Source organism: Telopea speciosissima, chromosome 5 (genome assembly GCF_018873765.1).
Source record: "Telopea speciosissima isolate NSW1024214 ecotype Mountain lineage chromosome 5, Tspe_v1, whole genome shotgun sequence".
Classification (NCBI taxonomy): Eukaryota; Viridiplantae; Streptophyta; class Magnoliopsida; order Proteales; family Proteaceae; genus Telopea; species Telopea speciosissima.
Genome location: NC_057920.1, coordinates 63,400,727 through 63,414,493, shown reverse-complemented (window position 1 = coordinate 63,414,493; position 13,767 = coordinate 63,400,727). Strand labels below are relative to the sequence as shown.

General features: G+C 39.8%; 1 protein-coding gene and 1 pseudogene across 1 annotated transcript; both read right to left on the bottom strand.

Annotated features, from left to right (window-relative positions):
• Nucleotides 1–1,968: 1,968 nt before the first annotated feature.
• On the bottom strand, nt 1,969–4,213 carry LOC122663244 (L-type lectin-domain containing receptor kinase IX.1-like). Its single transcript, XM_043858934.1, has one exon. The coding sequence runs from the start codon at nt 4,177–4,179 to the stop codon at nt 1,969–1,971; it is 2,211 nt and encodes a 736-aa protein (XP_043714869.1). The 5' UTR covers nt 4,180–4,213.
• Nucleotides 4,214–9,444: 5,231 nt separating this feature from the next.
• LOC122663243 lies at nt 9,445–11,621 on the bottom strand (annotated as a pseudogene).
• Nucleotides 11,622–13,767: the final 2,146 nt, after the last annotated feature.

The window sequence follows — 13,767 nt, the reverse complement described above, 5'->3', positions numbered from 1 at the left end:
ACAAGGGGCAACTAACATCACCAATTTGGGATTCCATCTAGAGCGAACCCCAACTATCATTGAAACTGAAATCTGCTCCTGTCAAGTAGGTCCCACCCTAATTCGTTGTCAACAAAACTTGGTGCTTCTCCCCACCTCTGGGATTCCTGTGTTAAAGCACTCCTCTTAGCCATAAGATCAGCAACTGTATTGGTTTCTCTGTAGCTATGGGTAATTCTCCACATTATACTTTTAAGGTAACCAGCAACTTCCAAACCCCTTCCCATATTGTAATTATTGCAAGTTGTAAAGAAGTTTGTTTGAACCGGTCAAGAAAATCAATATTTCTCACCAAATTTCCATTATTATAGAATTATGAAACGAGGACAGAGAGTGGAACCGACACGTGATAGCTCACGATCGAGAGAATTCCAATAAACAGATGACTGATTGCAAGAATCGTTGTCCCCTCCAATTGCCTACCCGCTCCAATTTCCTCCAATTCCTCACATTTGACCACCCTACTCCCTACCCGAACATACTGCCCAAGGTGGGGTAGGGCGGTCATTTCTGCTCCTATGTGAGGAATTGGAGGAAATTGGAGCGGGCAGCGAATTGGAGGTGATAAATATTGCTGATTGCAAGTGAATGGAAAAAAGAAAGGGGTAAATTACTAGTCACCCTCTGGTTTTCAAGCGAAAACTCAGATCATTCCCTGGTTTTTGAAAAAACTCACATCACCCCCTCTACAGTAATGGTGTTAATCTGCTATTAGTTATTGGTGTGAAAGGACTATTTTATCCTTGTACTAAAATATGAGAATTAAATTTACAATACTACCCTTCCTTCATCTTCAACATTGGTCAAGGGTATTTTAGGGATTTAAATTTATTTAACTGGCTGACATCATCACTTAACAACATAAAACTAACGGCAGGAACTAATTTGTCATATTGGGGTCTAAACTAGAGGGTGATTTAAGTTTTTTTAAAAACCAGGGGGTGATCTAAGTTTCGTTTGAAAACCAGGGGGTGACGTGTAATTTATCCAAAAGAAAGTAATAACATGAAGAAATAGCCCGAGACCCTTTAAAATACTCTAAAAATGGGATTATATATGGGAAAATGTTATTTACATTTCTAGACAGTCTACAATTTCTATGCCATGAGGAGACCTATTGGACAAACCAATTATTGGACTGGAATCCTTCCCCTTGGATTGGCCATTTGTATATAGTTTTGGATCTCATCTCTTTATTGTATAGCTCACCATGCTAAGAGTTTTATGTTTGTAGTCTCATAGTTATATCAAATTTTCAAATGTTGAGTTTTCAATCAATTTTAAAACTTTGTATCATCACATTGGAAAATGGTATTTGGATGAAATTTACGCTGTCCGGCTCCTCTCCTACGACCTGCCCCACCTCCCTCTCTACTACCAGACTCAAACAGGGGCAAAATGATCGCCCTATCCCCTGGCTGAACACCCTGCCCGGGTGGGATCCATCCCTGTTTGTGTCTGGTAAGAGGGATGGAGGTGGGCAGGTCGTAGGAGAGGAGCCGGATCTGAAATTTACCAAGCTAGTAAATGATGACATAAAACATGTCTACAAAATTTAAACCCCAATATATATGCCAATTTACATCATCTTTCAGTCTGTCAAGTTTTTCCCATGCAGAGACACAACTTCAAAAACTGATTGAAACGTAAAATAGGGCTAATTCAAGGGTAGGGCTTCCCAACATACAGTTGTTTTGACTAGAGGATTCCTACACAATACTCAGAAAAGGCAGAATATCAAGAAATATCACAACAAAAACACAAGGAGGGAAATTCCTATTAATATACTAGGAATTGAATACAACGACATGTTAAAGCAATTCCTAGTACAAAAGAGAAATACAAAATAGATCTGTTATTATTATTACATTAAAAGTGGGGGTGGGGGGAGAGAACTGCAATCTTGAGCTTAATATATTACATTTCTGCTTACCATGTATTGTTCAAGAGGGAAGATGAGGCTGAAGCTGAAGAAGATGATGACATGTTTAACTTGGCTGAAACAGTTGTGCTGCTTTTGGACATACATTGGGTTTGAATTGTATCACATTCTGTAGAACCCTTGGAAGCTGTAATCCAGAATGCATTCATATTGAATGGAGAAGAAACATTTACCTTATAATATGGGAGATTGGGCATTGGAGCATCAAATTTCAGAACATTGATAGCTTGCCCAATAGTAGGTCGGAGATTGGAGTCTTGTTGAGCACACCATAGCCCTACAACAATCATGCACTCTAATTGCTGCTTCTCCGAATCCTCACATAGACTTGGGTCAGCCGCTTCGAGATGCTTTCCATTTCCATAGAGCTTCCAAACCCATTCTACCAAACTTACTTCACTTGGGTCAACCCTCATCTCAACTGCTTTTCTCCCATAAGCAATTTCTAAGAGAACAATGCCAAAGCTATAGACATCAGATTCTTTACTAGCCTTCCCATTAAAAGCATATTCAGGTGCCATGTATCCCATGGTACCAGCTACATTGGTTGTTTGTGTCCCTTTCTCATGTTCCACCAGCCATCCTCCCATGGTGGTAGTAGCTACATTAGTTGTTTGTGACCCCTTCTGATCATTTTCCACAAGCCTAGCAAGACCAAAATCCCCAAGTTTAGCATTGAAGTTGGAATCTAGAATTACATTGCTGGATTTTATATCCCTGTGGATGACACATTGATCCCACCCTTGGTGCAAATATTGTAATGCAGAGGCTAAGTCAAGAGCTATCTTGTACCTCAACTCCCATGTCAAGGAACCCTTATTTCGAAATAGATGGCAATCAAGGCTTCCATTGGGCATGAACTCATACACAAGAAGTAGCTCTTTCCGTTGGTGGCACCAACCAAGAAGGTGCACAAGGTTCCTATGCCGCAATCGACTAATGATCTTCACCTCCGATGCATACTCCTTTATCCCTTGTTTAGACCCTTTAGAGATCCTCTTCACAGCAACTTCCATGTTGAGATCACTCAAGAACCCTCTATAAACACCTCCAAATCCTCCCTCTCCTAGCTTTTGTTTCTCATCGAAGTGACTAGTTGCTCTAGCCAATTCAGCATACGAGAACTCCCTAGGCCCTGTGGGCACATCTAAGACCACATCATCATCTGCTTTATTTTCTCTATTCTTTCTCCACCTGAAAACCCAAAACAAACCCAAGATAATAATCATGGAAGCTCCACCCACAACCAATCCCACAATGTTTTTAGTTGATAGATGGCCCGTATTGATCGAATTATCGATCTCCAAACTCGATCTGAAGTCCCAGAAGTTTAGTTGATGCAGCTCGTAGGCAGTTCCAGTGGTTGCAGAAAAACCAATAGTCACATTTTCTGGAAGATAATCACTAAGATTAACTTTATAGTTAAGGCTGCAGGTCTCACAAGGAACAGATTTATCGAAACAGGTCAACACAACACTCAAGTTTTGAGAACTTGAATCATAATCAACCCAAGCCTCCCAAGGGCTAGAATTCTCTCTCATCCATCTCCAAAGACTAATATTACAAGAAATATTTTTTATAGATACGATGGAAGAGATGTCAATACCTATGTGACTGTTATCTATGTCCCATGTATTCTTGAAAGTATCAAACTCCACTGCAATGATGGAATTATTGATCCTTATAGGTGCTTCGCTGAAAAGACCAAGACCACCACCTGCAAAACCATTAGCTCCATATATATTGTGGTTTCTATCGTGGATTACTGAACCATAGGGAGCCAGGAAGAAAGAAAGCCCATCTCCAAAGCAGAGACTCTTGTTAGAAAAGACACATTTGTCGTAGTTTAAGGAATTTCTGAAGGTGAAGGAGAAATGGGTGGTGAAGTTGGTTAGGGTTCCCGTCTTCTTGTCCCAAAGCTGAACTGGTGCATTATACAACACTCCACCAGTACTACGATTACTGAGTTCATCCTGTCGATTTCTTGTGAGGTCGATGATTGGATCAGAGACTACTGCATCTAAATGGAGGATGATGGTGCCATTAATCTCTAATGATTTATTGAAACTGGAAAAGTTGAAACTTAATGATGTTGCAGTAGGGACTAAAAGCAAGAGATACAATGAAACCTGAAAGAGAATGAAATCAAGCTTTGGAGATTGGAGATGCCAATTCCCTGATGAAATAATATGACCCATGATTTCGGGGTTCAAGGCTCGAACCTGAAGCTTGAATTTGCAAGTCCCAATGGAACTGAAAATTTTATAATGCTTGTCAGTGGTTAAAGAAAATGAAGGGAAGACCACTAAATTCGTGACAAATTAAATTTAAAGTTCTCTTGGATAAAAAATTCCAAAACAGCATGTGGGGTTTAACCCCTAAGAGGAGTGAATTCCATTTGGTCACAGGGACCACGTTTTCTTTTAGGCTTCTTTTGCCATTATTTAAAATATGAGTAAAAGTTGAGCATGCTAGTGATGTACGTGTGCCTAGCACTATCTTTGCATCTCTCCTCCCCTTAAAAAGTCCCCCTACTCCTCCCATCCAAAGTTTGACCACGCCATTTTACATAGAAAGAGCAAAATTGAATACCAACTCCACCTTCTGATCTAGGCTTGCAAACGCTATCCCATTTCATTGAAAGACAATGACTTCTCTATCCAATAGTGAGAAACGGGGTCCGGCTCCTCTCTAGGGAGTTCAACACAAAGTGCCCAACGGGCATCCAAGGGTTGAGCTGTGTCGTACACATCTCGGTGCATGCTTAGGGATGTATGCAGCACAGCCCAAAGACTGATGCCCCCTGGGCGTGCTGGGCTCCCTGGAGAGGAGCTCAATCTTGGGAAAGTCACATTAACTATCCACATAGCTATGACATGTACGAAATGTTCCTACAATGGGCGTTAGCTAGGAATCTTTTTCTTGTTGTGACTTGGGTAGAACTCATCCCATTGGGCTACTCACATCCGATGTGGATTTCTTACTTCTACCTTCCCCGTGAAACCGTAACAATTTTCCCCTCCACACTAGAGTAACCAAGATCTTCTTGATCATCGGAGGTACATTACGTTGCCACGCCCTGCTCTGCCATAACCTAGCTTGTGTCAGATACCACTTGTTGGGACTTAAGTAGAACTCATACTTAAAAGCAAGCCATACGGAGAGGGTGCCAAAGTCCTTATAAGCCTCTACACTAGGTTATCCACAAACGATATGGGATTTTTTCTCTCGTGATTTTAGCTTTCACATGGAACCCCAATATTCTCCCCCTCCATATGGAGACATTCTTGGGAACCAAGATCTTCTCGGGAGATTTTTTCCATTCTTGGAGGTACACGTTGCACACCGGAGTTTCCACACCCCCAGCTCTAATACCACATGTTGGGGCTTGAGTTGAACTCATCTTTAAAAGATAGCCGTTAAGTAGAGGGTGCCCAAGTAACTACACGTCTCCACATCGGACTACTCACATCCAGTGTTGATTTCTTACTTTTGCCTTCTGAGTGGATCCCTAACATTTCCTCAACATTTTTGTTAAGAAATAATAACATAACCGGCCAATGGTTGCAAAAGAAAAACGAAAGCAATTCATATACACACAGAACACAACGATTTATGTGTTTCACCCAAGATGGGTTATGTCCACGGCCGAGCGATAAACCAAAGCTTCCACTATTATGTTGAAAAATTTTCAAAACCCTCACACACCTTGCCTCGCAGGATACACACTATATAGAGGGTCTTGCGCATTACGATATAGAGAAACCTTATTTCCTGAAAGTACAAAACTGCCCTCAATATAAACGACTCCCAACAATTTAGCTTGGGGTTCCCACCCACCAACCCCCTGGCCCACTCTCCAACAAGTGAGATTGTTGGTATTAGGAAAAAGTGAACAGTACTTCATGAATTAGATAGAGAACAGGCTGCTTCTCTAATAACTTGTGAATATTTTTCTTACACATGATCGGAGGCTGAGATATAATATAAGTTCATGGATGGGATATCTCTCACTCATTAAGAAAAATATGCAAAGATGAACTGTGACCTTTCCCCTCCCCAGATCCACCCCCTTAAAGAAAAATATATAAAAACTTCCAATTTGAAAAAAAATAAAAATGCAAAGACTGTGTTTTTCTTTCTTTCTTTTTACTTTTTATTTTATAGTGTCCATCCTATCAGATTTGGAGACAACCTTACCTCCCAGTTTCCATCACTTTAAGATAAATAATATTTTCATTCACTTTCAAACTTTGGATGGATGTCAGTGGAAGTTGTATAAGAAAATGACATGGGAGGACTGAGTCATTTTAATTCATTAATTTTATCTTAAAGTTAATAAAAATTAGATCCGTATCTTCTCTTTAACCTTTTCTGAATAATAAGGGTGTTTAGTGTTATAAATAGGATTATAATTCCATCAACGAAGCATCTTCGTAGGTTCTCCCTAAAAGAGAAAGGTAGGTGGTGACAGCAATTAGACCCTTTTTATGCTATTGACTGCTATATAAGTTTCGATGGTTGTGACTTGTGATTGGATACGAGACTCCTCACATGTGAAGAGTTTTAATTTTAACTTAATCAATATGTTCTCTATTGGGTAACCTTTCTTATTAGCCAATGTTGAGTTGAGATTCATAAAGTAACCATATCATGAATAATTATCACCTCCAATTCGTGGGTACTTTCAATTCCTCTAATAGGGGGAATAGACCCCACCTTGGGCAGTGTTTTTGGGTAGGGGGTAGGGTGGTCATTTTTGCCTCCCATGTGAGGAATTGGAGGAATTGGAGGGGGCAACAAATTGGAGGAGATAACAATTTCCATATCATACCTTGCATTAACACGAATTTTCGAACCAGTCAAATGGTTGAAAAGCACCCACCTACTTAAGAGGTTATCAATAGTTTGGTTTAAAAAAAAAAGGGAGAGAGATGGGCATGCTAGCGGTATACTGTAAGGTAGCACCTTATGTGTCTATCTCTTTCTTCCCCCTTTGAAATGAATCCCTTACCCTTTAAAGGAAGGAAGAGAGAGATAGACACATAGGGTGCTAGTTTACGGTAAACCACTAGCATACCCAACCTTTTCCCAAAAAAATTATGCGAACTTGTTTTCGGTTGTTGCATTATATAGCCAATCATGGTGAATTTCACTATGGATTCAAGGTTTAAAAACTCATAACCGAGTATGGGATCTGCCTCCATTGATTTCAATTTGCACCAAAATGAATTGGAATTGTCAAGGAACGGGCTGAAATCCTAGAAAAAAAGAATTCCAAAAGAAAAAATGTAGATTTCGTACATACAATAATAACATCATAGCCTTATCCCAACTTAATGGGGTCGGCTATATGGATTCTTGTAGAGGCAGTGTACTGTAATAAAGAAGTAAAGGGGAAAGGGGGGCATATAACACCGACACAAACTCTAGGGCATCATTCTTTCTTAGCTACATACCGTTTCTTAACTATCCAACATTCTGCTCTAAGTCTTGAAAGGAAAACAAAAAAACAGCATCACAACATCAAAGTCCAACTACATGGGATCAACTGCATGAATCTTTGATCTCCAATCAACTCTATTTGAGGTCATGCTAGGAACAAGGCCTAAGCTAAGCATGCCTTTCTTAACCATTTCTCTTAAGATTATCTAAGGCATGCTAGTGATTCTTTTGGTTCCCTCAATGAGGATCATGTCGCTCCTCTATACTGGGGCATCTGAAGGCCTCCATTGAACATGACCATACCACCTCAAACGACTCTCTCTAAAGTTTATCATCAATTGGAGCTACTCCCAATCCAACTCTAATATGGTCATTCTTTATTTTATCCTCCCTATTTTTCTCACACATCCATCTCAACATCCTCATCTCTACAACACCTAGTTTATTCATATGACACTTCTTCACAACTCAGCATTCCACCCCGTATATCATAACTGGTCTAATGACAGTCCTATAAAATTTTCCTTTAAGCTTTAAAGGGATAGGTCGATCACACAGTATTCCAATCACACCTCTCCACTTCATCCACCCAATTTCAATCCTTTGGGTAACATTGTTATCTATGCCGCCCTCCTTATTTACGATTGATTTCAAATATCTAAAGTGGTCACTTTGCAGGTTCTCCCTCTTTCTTTTTTTTTTGGCTAAAGATCAGCAAAGAATGGATTAATAAGAAAAAGACAATACAAGAATTTAACGTCCAGGTATACCCAGACGAAAACTAGAATAAGAGACAGGGCAACAGGCCCTAACCACATCAAAAGAAAGAGGGACTCCCTCAAACTAGCCAAACTTGAATCTTTGGCGACCTAAAGCATCCTCAGGTAAAAAGCCATTCACAGGAAAAGGGAAATCAAAATCCCAAACAAAAGAAACACTGTTCTTAGCCGAAAACTTAGCAAAAAAATCTGCCACTAGATTCGCTTCCCTAAAACTGTGAGTAATCTTCCAATGAATATTATTCAAATAAGGAAGAAGATTATTCCAAAGCTGTCTCACAAACCAAGGAATAGTCCTTGATTGGATCTCCCTCTCCTCAATATTCACCACTTCTTTATCCATCCCAAAGCTACTAAAGTTACAGACCATATATATTTGGTCTTATTTTTAATTATCAGGTTTTCTACTTATCTTTTTTTTTGGAGTTTTCGATTCAAAAGTGTTAGAGGTAAGTTTCATTTGAGCTTTTATATAAAGAAAGTAAAAATCTCCAAAAAATAAATATCTATGTGCATACATGACCGATCCAAAATAAGATTATAACACATATTCACGAAAAAAAAAAAAAAAGATTATGAGACATAATCGGAACTGGGATAAATCAACACGATCCAATTTTGTAAACCATGTGTATAAATTAGAGAATATTTTGACATTTTGCAGTACATGGAAATGGAACCAAACCGGCATCGTATACTTAATGTTCTTCAAGTAGATTAAGATCAACCATTCATCGATTGGTTGGGGGTGGGGGGAGATGGCAAAGAGGCTGCGAGAGGGCTGCACTAAACTTTGGGAGGGGAGAGGAGGGAGGGAGAGAAGTGAAAGTTTTCCTTTTTGGAAAATCAGAAAAGAAACTTTGAATAAAGGAATTTGACTAAGGGAGAAAGGATACTACTTGGTTGCGTGCTGTATGCGGACCCTGCGCCCAGACACAGGGCCGCACGAAATGACCACTGCAAAATTATGGTAATGGGGAAATCCCTTGGGGCACAACAGTCATATCACACGACCGCCCTATGTCTAGGTGCACGACCATGCACCACAGGCAACCCAGTACTGTTCTCTTTCCTGTAAATATAGATTAAGTAGAAGGGAGAGAAAAATTGTCCCAATGTATCAAAACAATTCCAATTAGAGAAGAGAAAGTCAAAAAGATCTGCTATTAAAATTACATTAAAAGAGAAAGGATGAGAGGGTAAGAACTACAATCTTGAATTCAATACATTACATTCAGCTTAACGTGTATTATACAAGAGGGATGCCGAGGGAGAAGATGAAGGAGATGATTTCTTTAATACAGATAAATCAGTGGCGCAGCTACTCGACGAAGGTTCTGTGGAACCATAGGACGATGTAATCGAGAATGTAATAACGCTATTGAAAGAAGAAGAAACAGGCACCCTACAATATGGGAGAATTGGCAGTGGAGCATCAAACTTGAGAACATTAATAGCTTGCCCAATAGAAGGTCGGAGATCGTAATCTCGTTGAGCACACCATAGCCCAACAACAATCAAGTACTCTATTTTTTGTTTGTCAGAATCCATACCTTGACTTGGTTCAGCCGCTTCTAGATGTTTTCCTCTTCCATAGAGCTCCCAAACCCATTCAATCAAACTTATTGCACTTGGGTCAACCCTCATCTCAATTGCCTTTCTCCCACAAGCAATTTCTAAGAGAACAATGCCAAAGCTATAGACATCAGTTTCTTTGCTAGCCTTCCCAGTAATAACATATTCAGGTGCCATGTATCCCATGGTACCAGCCACATTGGTTGTTTGTGTCCCTTTCCCCTGTTCCACTAGCCATCCTCCCATGGTACCCACAGCTACATTACTTGTTTGTGACACTTCCTCATTTTCCACAAGCCTAGCTAGACCGGAATCCCCTAGTTTGGAATTGAAGTTGGAATCTAGAATTACATTGCTTGACTTAATATCCCTATGGACGACGCATTGATCCCACCCTTCGTGCAAGTACTGTAATGCAGAGGCCAAGTCAAGAGCTATCTTGTACCTGAAATCCCATGTCAAGGAGCCCTTATTTTGAAATAGATGGGAATCAAGGCTTCCATTGGGCATGAACTCATACACAAGAGTAACTCTTTCCGTTGATGGCACCAACCAATAAGGTGCACAAGGTTCCTATGCCGCAATCGACTGATGATCTTCACCTCCGATGCATACTCCTTTATCCCTTGTTTAGACCCTTTAGAGATTCTCTTCACAGCAACTTCCATGTTGAGATCACTCAAGAAGCCTCTATAAACACCTCCAAAGCCTCCCTCTCCTAGCTTATGTTTCTCGTCGAAGTTACTAGTTGCTCTGGCCAATTCAGCATAGGAGAACTCCCTAGGCCCCGTGGGCACATCTAAAACCACATCATCATCTGTGTTACCTTCTCGATTCTTTCTTCGCCTGAAAAACAAAAACAAACCCAAACCCAAACCCAAACCCAAAACAGTAATCATGGAAGCTCCACCCACAGCCAATCCCACCACCATTCTCTTATTGCTTTTTTGGGATTCTCGGGTATTATTCGAATTAACAATTTCCAAACTCGAATTGAATTCCCAGGAGTTGATCTGATTCAACCCATAAGCAGCTCCTGTGGCTGCAGAAAACCCAACAGTGACCTGTTCTGGAAGATAAGTCCTCAAATTAACATTATAGTTGAGGCTACAGAACTCACAAGAAAGAGATTTATCAGCACAAGTCAATATAACACTCAAGTTTTGGGAACTTGAATCATAACGAACCCAAGCCTCCCATAACGTATCAATGCTTATCATCAAATTCGAAAGACTACCATTACATGAGACATTAGTAACAGATGCGAGAGAATTGATGTCAATAGCCATATGATTGTTTTCTGGGTCCCAATCATTCGGATATGTATCGAACTCCACTGCAACAATGGAATTATTGTTGTGTCGGTTAATGTTTTCTGCAGGTGAAACTAGGTGGAAAAGACCCATACTACCACCTACGAAATTTGTGTCCAATACATGACCATAAGGAGCAAGGTAGAAAGCAAACCCATCTCCAGGGATGCTATAGCCTGTGGAAATTTTGATGGTGAAGGAGAAATGGCTGGTGAAGTTGGTTATGATTCCCGTTTTCTTCTCCCAGAGCTGAACTGGATCACCATAAAATGCTCTACCCATACTATTATTACTTGCTTCATCATTTCGATTTTTAAGTAGATCGATGATTGGATAATTTATTCCTGCATCTTTCTGGAACTTGATCTTATTCCGTACTGATTCATTGAAACTGGAAAAGTTGAATCTCAATGATGTTGCAGGAGGGACTAAAACTAAGAGCAAGAAATACAATAATGATACCTGAAAGAGAACGAAATTAAGTTTTGTAGATTGGAGATGATAATTCCCTGATGTGATAAGAGCCATGATTATTGGTTAATGGCGTCGAGGTGAAACTTGAACGGGCAATGTGCCAATGGAGCTGAAAAATTATAATGCCTCAGTAGTCAAAGAAGGCGGCGGTGCTGGATTTCTCATTTTTGTGGAAGTCTCTCTACCTACTTGTTCAAACGCAGAGGAACCTTCTCAGTCCTGCTATTAATTATTCTACACCCTCGTATAGACGTGGGAGTCTCTCCACCTACCATATTAAATATTTTAAATGAAGATTTTACATGGCATTAAAGCAAATTTACCCCTAAAATACAGAGAATATTCAGAATTTACTTCCACATCAACTACTAATTAAATGGAAACTTTACAATCCTCCTTTAACTCTTTTTTATTTTTTTTCAGTAGATCTTTCTTTATTCCTTTTGACCAATTGATGTGACTTTTCCTTCTTTAATTGTTTGGAGACTTGTGAAGTGCGACCTGGTCCAATCCAGCCATTTTTTTCTTATCCAAAATTTTTTTTTTTTCTACCATAAAAAAAGTCTTTTGTTTTTGTTAATTTTTTGTGGAAACAGTGCAGCCAAACATGACATAGCATGGAGAATTACGATTTGAGAAATGGATGAACCAAGTCCAATCGGATCTAGGTTACACCGTCACCTTTTTTTTTTGGCTAAAAGGTCATTGACATTAAATAACCAAAAAAAACAAATTACAAGACACAATCGAGAACCAAATTAGTAGGCTGGAACTCCACCTTCGGCATGGCCATCAACAAAAACCCACCCACCACTAAAGAAATCTAAATCTCGACATACCCATGGCATCATGCCCCATCTGATCTTCAACGTGTCTAGGAAAGACACAATTAGAACACGATAGCCCAGATTTCACCGCCTGCTTTGCCGAGTAATGTCACCTTGTAGGTCCAAGTGCAGCAGTACATGAGATTTGCTAAGTCAATGAAAAAAGAACCTCTAGTGTTTGTATATTATACCTTGGAATATTAACATCGTTGTGTAGATAAAATTTTTCTTCTCAAAGATTATTTTAAGAATATTTGTGACTACTAACCAACATGTGAAAATCACCAATAAGGCTAGTCTTTGGTCGAAGAGACCTCTTGGATGGATCCACCAATATCACTCTACAAACCCCTATCCTTGACTCTCTCAGGAAGAGGCTTCAGTTATGGAAAGCAAAACACTTTTCTTATGGGGAAGGGTGGAACTTGTTCACTCAGTTATGCAATCTTCTTATATCTATTAGTCGGGAGCATTTAAGATTCTTTCTGCTACAGCTCACCAGATTGAGTTCTTAATGAGTGTGTTTCTATGGAAGGGTAGCGATAACAATAAATTCTTTCATACTATTGAATGGGATACCGTTTGCAAACCTAAGGTAGAAAAGGGTCTTGGAATCCGGCAAGTCAAGGATGTGTGTAAAGCCGGGGTTTCCAAGCTCATTTGGAAGATTTTCTCTAGGGAGAAGTGTATTTGGTCAGATTGGATATATGATAGATTTCTTAGAAAAAAGAAACTCATTTTTGACAATTTCTGAGTCTTTGGAACCTTCCCCAACTTGGAAGCATATGTTGAAGTTTAGACCTCTGGTCAAGGGACTCTATTGGTTATAGTATTGGTAATGGTGAATCAATTTTTCTGTGGTTAGACCCTTGGCATCCCCATGGAATTCTTCTTGATACTTATTATGGGGATCATATCTGTTTCGGGATCATATCCGTTTCGATGCCGGATCGAATAGAATAGTGTAGGTTTCTGAGATCATGGAGGACGGTGATTGGGGCATTGGCCCTGTTAGATCTACTCTTCTGCATGTGGCTTGGAGTGTTGATCCTCTCTTCCGTTAAGAGAACAACACCGGTAGGAGGAGATCTTATATCCTGGAGAGCGGACAAGTCCGGTACCTTCACTTCTAAATCGGCTTGGGAGGTAGTTCATTCTAAATGCTCAAATATTCCCTGGTGCTCATTGGTCTAGTTCAAAAAGAACATTTTGAGACATAGTTTCATTGTTTGGCGAGCTATTTGTCAAGGCCTCCGCATTTGGATTTGCTTCAATCAAGATTGGTGTCTACTTCGTCATCCTGCATCCCTTGTTGGTCTAAGTATATATAGAGTCAGTTAATTAAGCATTTGTTCTTCAATTGTCCCTATCCC